This window comes from Mirounga angustirostris, unplaced genomic scaffold (assembly GCF_029215605.1).
Source record: "Mirounga angustirostris isolate CCGP_5_RB_7025 unplaced genomic scaffold, mMirAng1.0.hap1 SCAF_17, whole genome shotgun sequence".
Classification (NCBI taxonomy): Eukaryota; Metazoa; Chordata; class Mammalia; order Carnivora; family Phocidae; genus Mirounga; species Mirounga angustirostris.
The window spans coordinates 41,216,607-41,233,652 of record NW_026991725.1 but is presented as its reverse complement, the minus strand read 5'-3'; the positions used below and the strand labels follow the sequence as shown (position 1 = coordinate 41,233,652).

At 49.4% G+C, this 17,046-nt stretch overlaps 1 protein-coding gene across 1 annotated transcript; it reads right to left on the bottom strand.

Annotated features, from left to right (window-relative positions):
* Positions 1 to 1,779: 1,779 nt before the first annotated feature.
* AFMID (arylformamidase) lies at positions 1,780 to 16,953 on the bottom strand. Its single transcript, XM_064583335.1, has 9 exons — positions 16,894 to 16,953; positions 14,941 to 15,031; positions 4,569 to 4,673; positions 4,436 to 4,484; positions 3,323 to 3,408; positions 3,155 to 3,227; positions 2,871 to 2,968; positions 2,505 to 2,583; positions 1,780 to 2,395 (listed from the first exon to the last, which is right to left on the bottom strand). Exons 1-9 carry the CDS (start codon positions 16,951 to 16,953, stop codon positions 1,780 to 1,782), a joined length of 1,257 nt encoding a protein of 418 aa, XP_064439405.1.
* Between the last annotated feature and the right edge of the window lie 93 nt (positions 16,954 to 17,046).

Genomic DNA, 17,046 nt, shown 5'->3' with positions numbered 1-17,046 from the left:
CTAATTAAAAGCCTCCAGGGCCGGGGCGCCTGGGTGGCTCAGTCGTTAAGCGTCTGCCTTCGGCTCAGGTCATGATCCCAGGGTCCTGGGATCGAGCCCCGCATCGGGCTCTCTGCTCGGCGGGAAGCCTGCTTCACCCTCTTCCATTCCCCCCTGCTTGTGTTCCCTCTCTCGCTGTCTCTCTCTCTGTCAAAATAAATAAATAAAATCTTAAAAAAAAAAAAAAAGTCTCCAGGGCTAAAGTCTAAGTAATCGCTACACCCAACATGGGGCTTGAACTCACGACCCCGATTCTTAGGTTTTTCAAGAGAAGATGCCACTTATGGGTGTTTGTTTTTCCCCCAGTTAAAAAAAGAAGAGTAATATGTGTTCGTGTTTTAAAATGCACCTGTGTGTCACCACTAGTAATTGTTTTTTTCACACACATGCATATGCCTCCAAGCGTCTAGCTGTCGATGTATTATTAAACTGGGAATATGCTGGGTCACTTCTTTTTGTGCTTTAGCTCTCACATCCGAAACAATTTGATGTATCCTAACTCATCTTTACAAACTTCATTCTGTTACTGAATTATGTCATCATTTAACCTCACTGGGACATGTCAGCTGTGTCTAAGTTTTGAGTATTAATAAAGCTGCGAAGACTACCTTTGTGCATTTCTTGATTATCCTGAAGAGAAATTTCAAGCAGCAGAATTACTGGGCCAGTGGGTTTGGATCCCTATCACCAGACAGTGGTCCCACCGGCAGAACTCAAGAGGAGCCCTTCCCAACCTCTCCAGCAGGGCTGGCTGTAATTATCATTAGAACATTTTCCATGACAGGTGGGAAAGGACTGGCCTTCTAAGTGACATTTCTATGATCACTAGTATAATTTAATCTTCCCCCATGTTTACGGGCCATGTATATTTTTTCTCAAATTATCCCTTATTCCTTGTCCATTTTTTTTCTATTTGTAATCTATTCCTAAATAGAAATAAAAATGGTTCTTATTGATTTGAAAGTGCTCTTTAATATAGTAAGAATATTAACTATGTGAGTTAAAACTGAATGCTCTAAAAGCCTCACTGAGGCGGCAGATGATTAAAAAGTGAAGCTAATGACGTACCCACTTTCCCAGAAAAAAAAAAAAACCAACTGTATTGGTAATTCTTTATCTGTCAAATCTGTGGCAAATATTTCCCCCAGTTTATTCTTTGGCTTTTAAAAGAATTCTCTGCATTAAAATTGTAATATTTGATTTTTAAAAAGATTTTATTTTATTTTTATTTTTTTTTAAAGATTTTATTTATTTATTTGAGAGAGAGAGAATGAGAGAGAGCACATGAGAGGGGGGAGGGTCAGAGGGAGAAGCAGACTCCCCGCCGAGCAGGGAGCCCGATGCGGGACTCGATCCCGGGACTCCAGAATCATGACCTGAGCCGAAGGCAGTTGCTCAACCAACTGAGCCACCCAGGCGCCCAAAAGATTTTATTTTTAAGTCATCTCTACACCCAACGTGGGGCTTCAACTCAATGACTCTGAGATCGATAGTCATGTGCTCCACCAACTGAGCCAGGCAGGCGCCCCTGTAATGTTTGATTTTTAAAAGGATTCTCCATGTAACAATTGTAATGAACCAAATCCATCCATCCTCTCCTATCCGGAGTTGGCTTTGCTTTATGCTTACACACAGGCTGACCCTTTCCTTGCACCAGATTGATGCCTGTCCCCATCCACACCAAGCCCCATGCAGCTCCCACCTGTGTGCCCCGCAGCAGACTCTGCAGCTCACCTCATTTCAGAAGGGGGTGAAGTAGAGGAAGCTAATGGGGTACTCAATTCTTACCATCAGGATCCCAGCCTCCTGGAGGCCAAAGATCCAGTAAAGTGGCTCCTCCGTGCTCCCCACCTCCCCACCTCTCCTGTGCAGGGGCAACCTCGCTCTCCACAGTGAAAGCATGTGCCCCACCTGGGTGAGCACGAAGTCCTTCTGGGTTAGGTTCCAAATGATTTCAAAGTGATCCACATCATGGATTTCTTCAAACGAGGCATTCCACCCTCCTCGGCGCAGTGTCTGGGTGGAGAAATGAGCAAAGCAGGAGACAGCAGGGTCGGGGAGCTCCACACCACACCGGGCATGTACTAGGCCCTCGCTAAGTATTTGTTGAATAAATGGCTCGTGGTCTTGGGGTCCCTTTTGGTGAAATAAAGAGGAAGGTAATGAGAGCACAGGACCCTCAACCTCTGGCCAGAGGCAGGGTGCTGGGGGTACCTGATAAAATTCCCTGGACTGTCGGTGGAATTCAGGGGAGTCGTGTTGGCCCACAGTCACCAGCACGTGGCAGGCTGGATCCGAGGGCCGCGTCACGGCCGCCTCCAGGAGCAGCTGGGGACTGTTCCTCTGAGCATCCTCCCTGACACAGAGGGTAGGCGTGGGTCAGGACAGAGAAAAGCCTGCACTTCACCCCTTGCCCCCCTGATAGGCTCACGCTCAGCTCTGGGAGGAGGGGACAAATGACTCACAAGGTCATGTGGAGAGGGGCGTTGATAGTGGTATACACAATGGGCTCCAGGTCATAGATCCCACTTACCAGGAAAAAGCCTGTGAAGGTGAAGAATAGTCAGAGGGCCAGGCTGCAGGTGGGGCCAAGACTCCATCCACACTGGGCCTCAAGCCAGCCCTGGGGAGGGGGGCAATATGGGGCCAGCCCAGCCTCCAGGGCCAAAGGGGCAAGACCAGGGCAGGGGTAGAGACACAAAGCAGGCCTGTTTCACAGGGCTCAAAGCCCCACGTCAAGCCCTCCGTGGCTGTTGGGATTTTGTGCCCCGGGTGCAGACCATCTGGGGAGGGTGATGGCTGTCCAGCCAAACCTGCAATCCCATGAAAACCTTTGAGGTTGGGTGTGACTCCATGCTTGGTCCAGTTGGTCAGGAACATCATGGAAGCCAGGTGGGCCCCTGCTGAGTGCCCGCACAGGTAAAGTCCCCTGGGTTGGGTCAGAGCAGAGAGCCCAATTCGCCTTCAGTTTCCCTAATGCATCGGGCCAGTACCAAAGACTCCCAATTTGCCTTCTGCTCCACAGGCCAGAGGGGACAGCTGGGCTGCGTCCAAGGGGCTGAATCACCGTCCTCCCTCAGTGTCCGATAAAAGGACAATCTGCAGTGATACCCACTCATTGCACGGATACTGCTTCTGGACAAATGCAATGCTTCGAGTCACCTGGTCTACCATCTGGTCCAGGGTACCTGCACGAAGAGCAGGAGCTGGGTCAGGATTCGTGGGGGGCTCTCTCCCCTCCAGAGCCCAGCAGCCTTCAAACCTGCAGGACCATCCTCATTACCTTTGGGGGCAAGGTCATAAGCCATGACCACCACGGCCACTCCCTGTGCTGTCAGTGGGTTGACCATGAAGGCTGATGTGTCTTTACTGTGGAAAGAGACAAAGATGTGACAACTGGAGGCACCTGGGCCACCAGGCTGCTTCCATGTCCTTTCCGCCCAGGGCTCCACCCCTCTCTGGTTCCATGTAGTGTAAGGAAGAAGGTAGGCGCTGTCCTTACCTTATCACATGCTAGCTGTGAAACCCCGGGGCTTTACTTAACCTCTAAGTCCGCTTTCCTCACCTGTAAAATGGGGACATCTAAATTCTCTTAGGCGCTGTCTTTGAGAAATGAAGATCAGACGGGTAGAGAGCTTTGCATGACAAAGGGTAAAGGTGCTATAAATCTAGCTATGAAGATGACTGTGCTTGAGGGGTGGTAGATCCTATAGCAGGCTCCTTAGTAAGATCCTAGGGAACAACAGTGTCCTTGAAGATCTCAAATACCCCTCTGATTATCTTAAGGTGACAAGCTGACCTGGTTTCCCCGGGGACTCTCCCACTGAAAGCCTCATGTCCTGGGAAACCCCTCAGTCCTGAGCAGGCTGGGAAGGTTAGTCACTGTGGTTTCCTTCTGACTGAGAGTAGCTTGAACATGCTTCTCACCGGGTATAGTGGGTCGAATAGTGTCCCCCCCCAAAAGATAGGTCCAAATCCTAACCTCAGTACCTGGGAATGTGGCCATAGAGTCTATGCAGCTGTCATTAGGGATCCTGAGTTGAGGTCATCCAAGAGAGAAGGGGGAGGGGAGATCTGAGACACAGACACACAGACACCAAGGGGGCCCCACGAGGATGGAGGCAGAGATGGAAATGATGCAACCAAAGCCAATGAAAACCTAGAGCCCCCAGAAGCTGGAAGAGGCAGGAGCGGGTTCTCCCTTGGAGCCTTGGGACGACGTGCGGCCCTGAGCACACCCTGATCTCGGCCTTCTGGCCTCCAGAACCGGGAGAGAACGCGTTTCTGTGATAATCCACCAAGTTTGCAGTCATCTGTTGCAGCAACCCCAGGGGACTCGTACACCAGGGCAAGACGAATCTCCCTTTCTCCCTGCTCATCCAGACTCCAGACTCACCTTCCACTCTGCCAGTACCCTCCGTGAAAGAACAGACAGAAACGTGAGGCTGTAAACACAAAGGCATGGGGGCTGAGCCCAGGTGGCCTGGCCAGCTGAGCTCTGCTGCGGGACCGCCTGCCCGGCCACCTACCTGCAGACACTTCCCTGGGAAAGTAGATGTCCAGTTTCTCCCCTTCACCATCCCCGTAGGGGACATGCAGCAGGCTCCTCCTGGTGGCCTGGGCCTTCTTGGTGGCTGTCTCGAGAAACAGACAAGTCACCATCAGCACAACCTGCAGTGATTTCTATCTCATTTAAGGCAGAAACCTTTCTGTGGAAAGCCCCGTCGGGTGGACTGGTCAGCTCCGGCTGCAGCGTGTGCATGAACGATGCTCCCCCAAGTCCTTGTGGTCATCTGTGCTGGGTTCTGAAGCATCGCACAGGTGTGCAGTTACAACAACACCAGACTGGCCCATCCAAGTGGGACCAATACTATCTGCCCAAGTCTGTCTGGAAGTGAGTATGCTGCGGTTCTGAAGGGCACCACTCTGGCCACTGCTTTAGTACATGCTTCGTGTGCGCTTTACACTTGGCTCCATGCCCCAGGAAGTATAAACGTGTCCAAGTCTTCGGAAAAACAATCTTCTAGGGAAGCACCATATAAACTCACTTCAAGTAGGGGCGAGCGGGTGGCTCAGTTGGTTAAGCGTCTGACTCTTGGTTTCGGCTCAGGTCATGATCTCACGGTGGCGGGATCGAGCCCCATGTGGGGCTCTGCACTCAGTGCGGAGTCTGGTTCAGATTCTTTCTCCCTCTCCCTGTCCCTCTGCCCCTCCCCGTTCAAGTGCACTCTCTCTCTCTCTCCCTCTCTCTCTGAGAAATAAATAAAATATTTAAACTCACTTCACATAAATAGATAATGAGACAATATGAATATATAATTGAGTGCCAGGAGGGGAGAGGTCAGAATTATGTGAAAATTGGCTAGGACTTGGGTGGGAAGAAAGGAGGAAGGGCATTGCTAGGGAAATTAAATACCACGGGTGAAGGGGTGGGGTGGGAGGGGAGTCTGCATGTTCACACTGTCCCCCGAGGGCTCACCCCAAAATCAGTGAAACGTAGGCAGCTTAGCTCCCTCCAACACTGGGCTCTGGAGAGTGTAAATTGGTAAGCTCTTCTGAAGGGCAGCTTGGAAATATGTATCAAATACCAAGAATCTCATACTCTCTGATGCCTAAGTCCTTATCCACATAGTTTTAATAAGGAAATAATCAGAAATATTCCCAAAGACTTGTTTTAAAGATGCCCACAGTAATGCCATTTATAATAGCAAAACACTGGACACAGCCTGAGTGACCTGTAATAATAGAAGGCTGCTCAAATACATTATGGCCTATCCTCCTTCTCTGCTTTATCATGTAGCCTGGCATTCACCACCCTTGATATATTTTTCCCCTTGTTTCCTGTCTGTTGCCTTCACCATGAAGACAAGGGCTTTGCTTTACCCACCTCTGTACACCCAGGACTTGATAGGTAGTAAACTTGTGTGATGGGGTGCCTGGGTGGCTCAGATGGTTAAGCATCTGCCTTCAGCTCAGGTCATGATCCCAGAGTCCTGGGATTGAGCCCCCGAATTGGGCTTCTGGCTCAGTGGGGAGCCTGCTTCTCCCTCTCCCTCTGCCTCCTTCTCCCTTGCTCATGCTCTCTCTGTCTCTCTCTGTCTCAAATGAATAAATTTTTAAAAAATCTAAAAAAAAAAAAAAGAAGATTGTGTGATAAATAAGCAGTGCTGGGTCAACTGAATATCCAAATGAAAGAAGTTTCTTGATCCCTACCTCACACCACACCAGATCAGTTCCCGATGGACTATCTAAACATGAAGGAGAGGACAACAGAGCTCTTGGAAAAGAGAATAGGCGATCTTCATGATCTTGGGATAGACAAAGATTGCATAAATAGGACCCCAAACACATTAATTGAAAAGGAAATGGATGAGTATTTCATGATGTAAAGAGCAAAACAGTTTGCGTAAATAGCATTTGGCATGATCAGTGTGGTCCTTCTGATACTGAAGTTGGTGGGGAGAGACGTGAATTTGGGATCCACGTCCCCAGAAGTGCCCAGGTCCCCAACCTTGGTGGCCGCAGTGGTGGACCCAAAAGGAAAACAGTGCTCCTCTGGGCTGGATGATCCTGCAACTCCAGAAGGGGCAAACTCAGTATGTAGAGATAGTTTGCATAAAGTGTGTTTAGGCAAGTGTGCATAAACTGTTAAAATGGGCTGTCTGCATTTCGGCTGGGCTGCTCAAGGCCAAGAGCAACAAAAATGATGGTAGAAGCCCGGTTTCCCTCATGCCAAAACCAGGGACCATGCTGCCTTTGCCAGTTTTGCCATCACCGATCACGTCTACTGCACGCCACCCCCCCCCCCATCCTTGGAGTGAGGGGACAAGAGAAGGAAAGTTTTCTTAGGAGAGAGATGTGCCATGCTATGTACTGTGGGTCCCTGCTCCCTCTCCTGCAGAGGGGTAGGCGGAGACTTCCCATCTCCTAATGCTTCAAGCGACCAACTGCTCAGAAGGCCTGATGTGGGACTCCTGCAAGGGTCTAACGACCAGAACAAAACAGGCTCCCCGTGTGTCCATGCACCACACTGGGCACAGACCACTCTGTGGGACACTTAACAGAATGCATCTATTAGAGACTTTCAGTGAATCAGACCTATTGCATTTGTGATTATAATCTGAAGTGTTTAGGGGTGTCTGGGTGGCTCAGTCTGTTAAGCATCTGCCTTCGGCTTAGGTCATGATTCCAGGGTCCTGGGATCGAGCCCCATGTTGGGCTCCCTGCTCAGCAGGGAACCTGCTTCTCCCTCTCCCTCTACCCTTCACCCCTTCTCTCTCTTTCTCAAATTAAAAAAAAAAAAAAAGAAGAATGTAATTACAGATGGGGCACCTGGGTGGCTCTGTTGGTTGAGCAGCCGACTCTTGATTTTGGCTCAGGTTGTGATCTCATGGGTCATGGGATCAAACCCTGCATGGGGCTCTACACTCAGCAGGGAGTCTGCTTGAGGATTTTCTCTTCCTCTCCCTCTGCTCCCCCCCCAACTTGTGTGCACACTCTCTCTCTAAATAAGTAAATAAACAAATCTTAAAAAAAGAAGAATGTAGGGGCGCCTGGGTGGCTCAGTCGTTAAGCGTCTGCCTTCGGCTCAGGTCATGATCCCAGGGTCCTGGGATCGAGCCCCGCATCGGGCTCCCTGCTCAGTGGGAAGCCTGCTTCTCCCTCTCCCACTCCCCCTGTTTGTGTTCCCTCTCTCTCTGTGTCTCTCTTGTCAAATAAATAAATAACATCTTAAAAAAAAAAAAGAATGTAATCACATTGTATAAATTGTGTTTAAATGTTTAGAGGGGATTTAATCTGTGAAAATTATGGGCTAACTCAGTTATGAACATTAATTTAAGAAATACAAGAATGCTATTAAATTTTCTTACAGAGAAATAGTATGTTTGTATGGTTAAACAACACACAAAAGGCTTTTCAGTGAAATATTGCCTCTCCGACTCTCACCCGCCTGCTTCCCCTACCCCCTGCCATGGTGACCACCATTATTAATATGGATGTAGACCCTCCCAATCTTTCATCCAAATGGCAGCATATTAAATACATTTCACTTAATATTTCTTGGAGAGTTTTCCCAATTAGTACATAGCTTCCTGTTCTTTCCTTTTTAAAAGACCATTCTTTTTTTTTTGGATTTATTTTAGAGAGAGACAGCGTGGGGGGGGGGGCGGAGGGCAGAGGGAGAGAGAGAATCTCCAGCAGACTTCCTGCTGAGTGTGGAGTCCGACACGGGGCTCAATCCCATGACCCTGAGATCACGACCTGAGCCAAAATCAAGAGTCGGACACCCAAACCACTGAGCCATCCAGGTGACCCTAAAGACCATTCTTAATATTTCATCCTATGGCTGCATGTTAATTCAGGTAACCAGTCACGTAACCAGTTACACAGCCAAACAAACCACATCCCATCATCAGGAAATTCTCCTGCTTCCACCAAATGCCCTCAAGTACAGGTGTGCACCAGCGACCCATGCAAGATGCCCTTTCACTCTAAGGCTCAAATCCATCCAGGGCTCCTGTCTTAGTTGGCTCCAGCTGCTTGCCAAAATACTGGAGCGTGCGGGGTTTAAGCTCTGGATGTTTACTTCCCACAGTTCTGGAGCCTGGAAGGCCTCGATCAGGGTGCCAGCAGGGCTGGTGTCTGGGGAAGACCCTCCCTTGGACCCACACTCCTCATTGTGTGCATATACTCCACTTCCCTGTGAGCCTGTGGAGCTCTCTCCCTCTCTGGGGAGGCAAGCCCTCAGTTGTTTCTTCTAAGAATCCAGCTAGGTCAGGACCCCACCCTTCCGACCTCATTTAACCTTATTTACCCCCTTAGAGCCCCATCTGCAAATAGAGCCACACTAGGGGGTAAAGGCTTCAACATGGGAATTTGGGGAGGACACAAAGATTCAGTCCACAACAGCTCACACACCACCCCAAAAGTCCCAGGACTCTACAATACCAACTCCCCCCCTGCTCCCCTTCCTCTAGGAACTGACCCTGACCACCCTACCACCCACCGTCCACCATCCCCATCACCAGCTCTGTATCCTCCAGAGCACTTGCCCCTTCTAACAGACAATGGCATCTACTTCTGTCTTAAGTTCATGGTCTATCATGTCCCCCTTGCCCCATTAAGAAGCACAACAAAGGATAGCATGGAGCAAACAGTCAATGGCATTGTGGTAACACTGGATGGTGACAGATGGTGACTATTCTTCTCATGATGAGCCCTGAGTCATGTATAGAGCTGTGGAATCATTATGTTGCACACCTGAAACTAATATATCATTGTATGTCAACTGTCCTTCAATAATAAAATAAGAAGAGAAAAAAGAAAAAGATTCCCAATGATACACGGGCGGGGTTTTTTCTGTTTTGCTCAATGATCTATCCCATGCACAAAATGAGTGACCAGCGCACGTCAGGCACCCAGTAAATATTCCCCGAAGGGATCAGCACACGATGAAGCAGTCCTCTGCTGAGAGGCATCCCAAACAACCCTGTCGCGAATAGCCCTGTCGCGAAAAACCCTGTGCACACGTCCCACTGTGTGCAGGGGTCTGAAGGAAGCACTCTCAGCAGTGGGATTTCTGGACCGGAAAATTGGTCATTTTGAGCCCACTGCCTACTGCCCTCTTGCCAGCACAGTGTGAAGAGGCTCGTGCCCGACAAGCGCATCAACAGAGTGGGTTCATCAAAAGATAGCGATCTGTTTTTCCCAAGCGCTTGTAAAGGAATACATGGACCAAATGGATTCATTTTGTGCCAGAACTAAGAAAAAGACCATGAAATTTGTGTTCTAAATTGAAGAGCAATCAGAGCAAGCAGCTGTAGATATTCCCTATCATGCACACGTCTCCCTCAGATATTAAAAACCTCAGGTGACCCTGTGAAAGAGGGACTGTATGTCTGCAGGAGTCGGCCCAGTGGTTGATGGTGGGTAGCTGGGGGCAGGGGCTGCAGCCTCCCCCCAAGTGTGCATGCCACCAGCCCCCCAGTCCCTGAACCCCCGAGACAGGAACCACAGGAGGGCTTCAATGAATCAACTGTACTAAAACTTCCTTTTTTGATAATGCAAAAATTGAGTTTCTATTATTTGCAACTGAAAGTGTCCAAACTGTTACAGACAGAAACACCAAGTCCGTGGACCCATCCCGAGCATGTGTCAGGGGAATTAGGGGAAGTGGTGACCAGAGCCCCTAGAGACTTATGCAAGCACGGGGCAGGGAGACCAGACAGTCCCAGAAGGCCGAAGACCAAGGGTTTATTACATGCCGTGGCCGCAGTTCAAGAGAAGGCAGGGTCCCATCAGCCACCCTCTAGTTAACAATAGGTGGTGGAATCATGGATGGTTTTATTTTTAAAATCCCTTTTAGTAGGAATATGCTCCTTTTGTAATAAGATAACAATTGTTACCTAAAAACAGCCACGATGGTTCAGAGCAGAGCTACTTAAAGTGGGCTGTGTGGGTACTGGGAGCCCCAGCCTGTTTGCTACTGGTCCTTGATGAGCTAAGTATGCAAAGCAAAAGTAAGCATTTAGAATATATGCAGTTTCGTAGAACGGCTTTGTCTATTGGACTAAATAAGAAATCGGGGCTTTCAAACAAAAACTTGTACTCCAATGTCCATAGCAGCCCTATTTACAATTGCCAAACGGTGGAAACAGCCCAAATGTCTGTCAGTGAATGAATGGATAAACAAAAGGTGGCATGTCCACACGATGAAGACATGAAGTAGCCAGAGGAATTATACAACAGGGATGGACCTTCAAACATTAAGCCAAGGAGAAGAAGCCAGATGCAAAAGGCCACACATGTATGATTCCATTCATACGAAATGTCCAGAATAGGTAAATCCATAGAGACAGAAAACAGCTGGAGGGGAGAAATAGAGAATGACTGCTTAATGGTAGGAGGTCTCCTTCTGGGATAAGGAAAATGATTTGGAACTAGGCAGAGGTAGGTGGTTGCCCGAATCGTGAACATTCTAGATGCTACCGAATTGTGCACTTTAAGATGGTTAAAGTGGTACATTTTATGTCACGCGTCCTGTAGCACAGTCAAACAAAATCGGGGCTTGTATCTTTTGTGCCTTTGTATTCTTCCTTTCACTTTTCTGGTGGAGAGAAAAAAGCCCAAGATCGGAGCCTGCGAAGAAAGGAGGGGCCCTCGGAGATCTGGTCCTTACCAGAGGCTGTCAGTCACGAGGCTCCACCCACCTCACTGGTGGACGTGGTTTGGGGGACGATGCTCCACCCACCTCACTGGTGGACGTGGTTTGGGGGACACTGCTGCAGGAAGCTCACAGAGGCAGGGAGCTCAGACAGCGGTTCAGCACATCTCTACCTACCTACCTACCTACCTATTCATCCATCCATGCATCCACCCAGCCTTCATTTAGTGTACGATGTATCAGTCCTAAGAGTCTTGGTAAAACAAGTTTAAAACTGATAGAGGAAATAGTTCTGAAAATCTGACCCTCCCAGCCCCTCTCTGCTCTCTGCCCATGCTTACTCAGCAGTCTCTGTGCGCCCAACCTTAGCAAGGCCAGGTCTTCATGGCAGATAAAGGTCATCTACTCCTTAGAGCAGAACATCCCTCACTGCAGGTTAATAGGTCAATGGCTGTAAGGGTGAATATAAATCAAAAGTAAGAAAAACATTTTTTTTTTTTTTGAAGTCTCCCTGGCTCAGAAAAGGAAAAGAGAGCTTCCTCCCTCCCTTTTCTTAGAGCATTTATTTTGGGAAACTCATTGTAAATCCTTTCTCTACCCCTTTGAGGTGTATGTAAATATTTTTAAAAGCTAAAGGAGTCTCTTGCCAGTTATACAACCTAGGAATGTTTCCCTCCAGGACTGGGGGAGCCATCTCTTTGAAATGTAGTCATCAAGGAAGCCAGGACCCCTACCCCCAGATTCCATGGGAGGGCAGGAGCCTAACTTCTGCAGGTGCCTGGCTCCCAAGTTACAAAACGACCTCTTGTCGTGAAGAGATGAGAAGTTTTCTTTTTCCTCTGGAGAAAGGCAACTCGCAAGCACAGGTGGCCACCCTAATTGCCAGGTGGACTGTGGAAGAACCAGTGTGGCGCTGTCGGGCTCTCTTGCTTGAGCATAGGTACCATTTATCTTGAGAACAGGTTTATCTGTTCTGTGATGCGGTGTATCTGCCTGCCTGTCTAAAAGGGTGACGTTTCTTTCTGGTGTCTTTAGTGGCTTGCCTGTGGTGTATGTCACAGTTTGGCTTAACCCTTATTCCATAATAGCACATCTTCTTTCTCTCTCTGTCCTTTGGGGAGAGGCTTTCTGGCTTGGCAGGAGACTATTTGGGAGGTAATTAGGTTTGGATGGGGTCATGAGGATGGAGCCCCTGTCGTGGGATTAGCGGCCTTATATGAAGAGGAACAAAGACCAGGGCTCTCCCTCTCTCTCTCCCTCTCTCTCTGCCACGTGAGGACACATGGACAAGGCAGCAGTCTGCAAGCCAGGAAGAGGACTCTCACCAGGGAACCAAACGGGCCAGCACCTTGGTCTTGGACTTCCCAGCCTCCAGAACTGTGAGAAATAGATTCTTATTGTTGAAGCCTTTTGTTATGGCAGACCAAGCTGACCAATACAAAGATAAATAATATTTTATTTAAAAAAAAAAAGGTTTTTTAAGGTAGGCTATACGTCCAGGATGGAGCCCAATGTGGAGCCTGAACCCAGGACCCTGAGATCAAGACCTGATCTTGGTTGGACACTCAACTGACTGAGACACCCAGGTGCCCCAAAGAGAAATAATATTTAAATGCAATATATATACACACATATTTTATTTTATTTTTTAAAAGATTTTATTTATTTATTTGACAGAGAGAGAGAGACAGCAAGAGAGAAAACGCAAGCAGGGGGAGTGGGAGAGTGAGAAGCAGGCTTCCCGTTGAGCAGGGAGCCCAATGCGGGGCTAGATCCCATGGGCCCTGAGATCATGACCTGAGCCAAAGGCAGACGCTTAATGACTGAGCCACCCAAGTGCCCCAATATGAACATATTTTAAATCAAAAGTAATGCTAAATGTCCATGGCCACCAAAATGTCAACATTTTAGGGGCACCTGAGCAGCTCAGTCGTTAAGCATCTGCCTTTGGCTCAGGTCATGAACCCAGGGTCCTGAGATTGAGCCCCACATCTGGCTCCCTGCTCAGCGGGAAGCCTGTTCTCCCTCTCCCACTCCCCCTGCTTGTGTTCCCTCTCTCGCTGTCTCTCTCTGTCAAATAAATAAATAAAATCTTAAAAAAAAAAAAAACAAAAAAATGTCAACATTTTAAATAGAGACAGACTCCAGCCCTGCATGGACATGGCTCTTGTGCATTCACCTGGCCCTAATGGCCCCCTGCTATTGGGCTCATGTTCTGCATCCATGAAATGGGTCAGTGGCACCTCATGTTCTGCATCCATGAAATGGGTCAATGGCACTTGCAGCTCCTCTGGGCCAACTGCAGCACTGAAAACAGGAAGGCTAGTGGAATGTGAGCTTAAAGCTGTCCACGATATGAGAGCAATCACTAATGGGGGGCTCTGAGGGCAATGGGCAGCACGCTCTTCTTAGCTCTTGCCCCTTATGAGTGACTCACTTTCTCAATGGGGACAGCTCTTCTCTCCCTCAAGACAATTAAGATAGACAAATAGGTTTTTGGGGCACCTGGGCGGCTCAGTCAGTTGGGTGTCTGCCTTCAGCTCGGGTGGTGATCACAGGGTCCTGGGATTGAGCCCCGCATCGGGCTCCCTGCTTCGCGGAGAGCCTGCTTCTCCCTCTGCCTCTGCCCCTCCCCCTGCTCATGCTGTCTCTCGCTCTCTCTCTCAAATAAATGGATAAAATCTTTTTAAAAAATAGGTTTTCTACAAGCTCATGCAGGTTTCACTGCACACTCAAATTTATTGACCAGAAAGCCATGTATTTGGCACAGGGCTGGGCCCAGCAGAGGACTCTGAAGAGCCCAGGACACAACTCCACTCCACCTCTCTTGGGACAGGGAGGATGCCGGTATGTGCTGGAATGAACTCCCATGAGCCTGTTCCTCCAGCTGGGTTATCTCAGTTTATTGTTTTTTTTTTTTTTTTAAAGATTTTATTTATTTATTTGAGGGAGAGAGAATGAGAGAGAGCACATGAGAGGGGGGAGGGTCAGAGGGAGAAGCAGACTCCCTGCCGAGCAGGGAGCCCGATGTGGGACTCGATCCAGGGACTCCAGGATCATGACCTGAGCCGAAGGCAGTCGCTTCACCAACTGAGCCACCCAGGCGCCCCTGGGTTATCTCAGTTTAGAGAACCAACTCTGAGAGCTCTGTTCAGTCTGCTGAAATGAAGATTTGCCAACATCCAATTTTCCCTGCTGAGGGGAGTGGGCTGGCTGCTTTCTCACACTTCCTCCAAGGAGCCTCCTTCCCCAATCCAGCACAAATACCTCACTGAGTGTTAAGATCGTGGTATGACACTCTGGCGATACGGGATAGAAATGGGAATTCACCTTGAGACTTCTCCACTAGCTTACAGGTTCCCAAGCCCTGATTTCTTGAAAGAAACAAAGTCTTCTTTGCTTCTTACAAATAGCGTCCACATTGAATGTTCAGCGGCCAAGGGGGAGGCCTTCCTGTTTTTCATTCCACCTCACTGTGACACTGTGGTACATTGCCTAATGGGCCTGGGCATAGTTGGCTGAGCAGGAGAGGAGGTGGATCACGGTCTGTGGGGCGTTTCCTGCCTCCAGCCATCCTGCGGCGAGGGCTCCTGGGTGCCTGGCCCTGAGCCAACGAGGCTTGCACAGTGCCTGGACTTTGGGAATCGCCCTGAGAGCCTCCTCCTGCCCCCAGCATTCTGAACCACTGCCACCTGCTAAAGTCCACCCATGGCAGCCATGGAGAGGGCCCCCAGTACCCTCGTCTCCTATGTGTGAGTAGGTCCTCAGGGTCTCCTCGGCTCCCTGTCGGATGACCCATCTGCTGGGGCTGTACTGATTCTCCAACTCCTACGGAACACAGGCAGAAGGCTGCGTAAGACCTTTGTTCTCCATACTGTGCCCCCACCCCTCCAAATGTCTGGATGCTCCTCTCTGCCTTGAGAAGCTCCCTCCCCAATATCTCAGGCTCCACAGATGCCCTCAGCTTCCTTTAAGCCCCTCCAGTCTCCAGCCTGGTCACCCGCACCCCATTCTCCCCCCACACCAATTAATTAGGTACTTCAAATACAACACAGCGGGTGCTCTCAGACTCGTGGTCTAGAGCAATGGTCATGCTTTAACTAGTGGACAGCCTTAAAGGGGAGATGAGGTGCCATAAATGTGTCCTGGTTAATGCCACTTGTGGGCACCCCTCCTACTACTGGAGGCCAGGGAGTTGGGGGGGGGGCACTGCAGAGAAAGTGACATGGAGCTGATCTTCTCCGAGTGGGTATGATTCCTTTTTTTTTTAAGAATTTATTCATTTATTTTGAGAGAGAGAGAGAGCAAGAGAGTATACAAGCAGGGGGCGGGGCAGCGGGAGTGGGAGAGAATCCTGAGCAGATCCCCCAGTCAGTGTACAGCTGGACACGAGGCTCGAGCCCACAACCTTGAGATCATGACCTGAGCTGAAAACAAGAGTTGGACGCTCAACTGAATGAGCCACCCAGGCGCCCCTGAGGGGGCAGGATTCCGATTGCAGGAGTCACAGCAAAGAAACAGAGGTCAGGAGGGAGGAAGATCAAAGATCAGTTTGGAAATGCTGATGGGCCAGACTGCTGAGACACAGAGGTGAGGCCGGGAAGCTGGGGCTGGGGGACAGGGCCTCAGATGTCAGGCTAAGACGCTCAGACTTAATGCAGAGAACAACAAGGAACCAGATTTTGGAGAAAGAGCTCAAAGGCAAGGAGAAAGAGTGAAGTCTAAAATGGGAAATTTGAAGACGGGGTGGCTTCATGGAAGGGTTTTGGACTCTGGAGTCAGATGGGTTGAGTGCCATCCAAGCTCCAACACTTATAGGCTGTTTTACTCTGGGCAACTCACTTACACTCTCTGGGTCTCAGACCTCTCTACAATGAGCGTAATAGTAGCCTCACAAGGTTGAAGGACATAAGGCATGTAAATGAAGTAAAACTAACCATTCAAGTGTGGGTTACTGCCTCCTCCAGTTGAACGAGATTCTTGGCCAGTATTCTTTAGATCTGTACAATCGGGCCCTGTAGGGCCTTTACAACCGTCCCTGACACACACTGTGAGTTTGATCATCATCTTCACTGTTGTTACGTATGATTACAATAATGCAATGGGTTTCTGAGAGTCCTCTGGTATTGCTGGCATGTGTGTGTGTGTGACAGAGACAGAGAATGGGATTTCTTGGGGGCAGTATGCGTAACTTATCAGATTCTCAGATGTATCTCAGATGTATCTGAGAATCTCAGAAAAAACAAACAAACAAACAAACAAACTGAAATGCAGGGAAACTAGTTAGGAAATTATAGTTGAGTGATAATCATATTAAGGGCTTTGCCTGTGTGGTTTCTAGCCCTCACGACCACGGTGCAGTAAAGAGCAGCCTTTCTGCATCCTCACCATCTGGCACATCCTCCATCCGAATTGTGGAACCTCAGGTCAAGGTCGGGAACTGTGGCCCCCCTTTATGGATATTAGCACAGCTTCGGTTTTCTCTACCCTTAAAACCAGGCTCACCGAAGCCTGCCTGTGGCAGGAAGCAAATTAGATCAGGGTGCTAAAGCTTTCGGAGCAGGCACACAGGTGCTCAACGGCGCCCTGGAGAGTGGTCGGTCCGTGGGCTCCTAAGCGCCCCTCTTGGAACTGCATCTAATCTCCGCGCTGCACTGCTCGGCCCCAGCCGCCCCCTGCAACCCGCCTACCTCCTTAGATAGCTTCTTCCAGGGAGCCTCGCCTGGGGGACCTCGGCCGGGGACCTCCATCGTCCCACAGTGTAGGGCCCGAAGGCGCGCCCCGGCTTTTTATACGCAGCGGCCGGGGCGGGGCCAGTCGTCCTGGTGACGCGAGCCGGCCGG

What these genes read in the sequence shown, in the direction of transcription:
- AFMID (XM_064583335.1), bottom strand. Translation starts at nt 16,953, where the DNA reads ATGGAGGTCCCCGGCCGAGGTCCCCCAGGCGAGGCTCCCTGGAAGAAG. An exon ending in TTATGACCTTGCCCCCAAAG is followed by an intron (nt 3,228 to 3,322) that starts GTAATGAGGATG and finishes CTCTTCGTGCAG; the next exon opens with GTACCCTGGACCAGATGGTA. An exon ending in AGTCACACCCAACCTCAAAG is followed by an intron (nt 2,584 to 2,870) that starts GTTTTCATGGGA and finishes TCACCTTCACAG; the next exon opens with GCTTTTTCCTGGTAAGTGGG.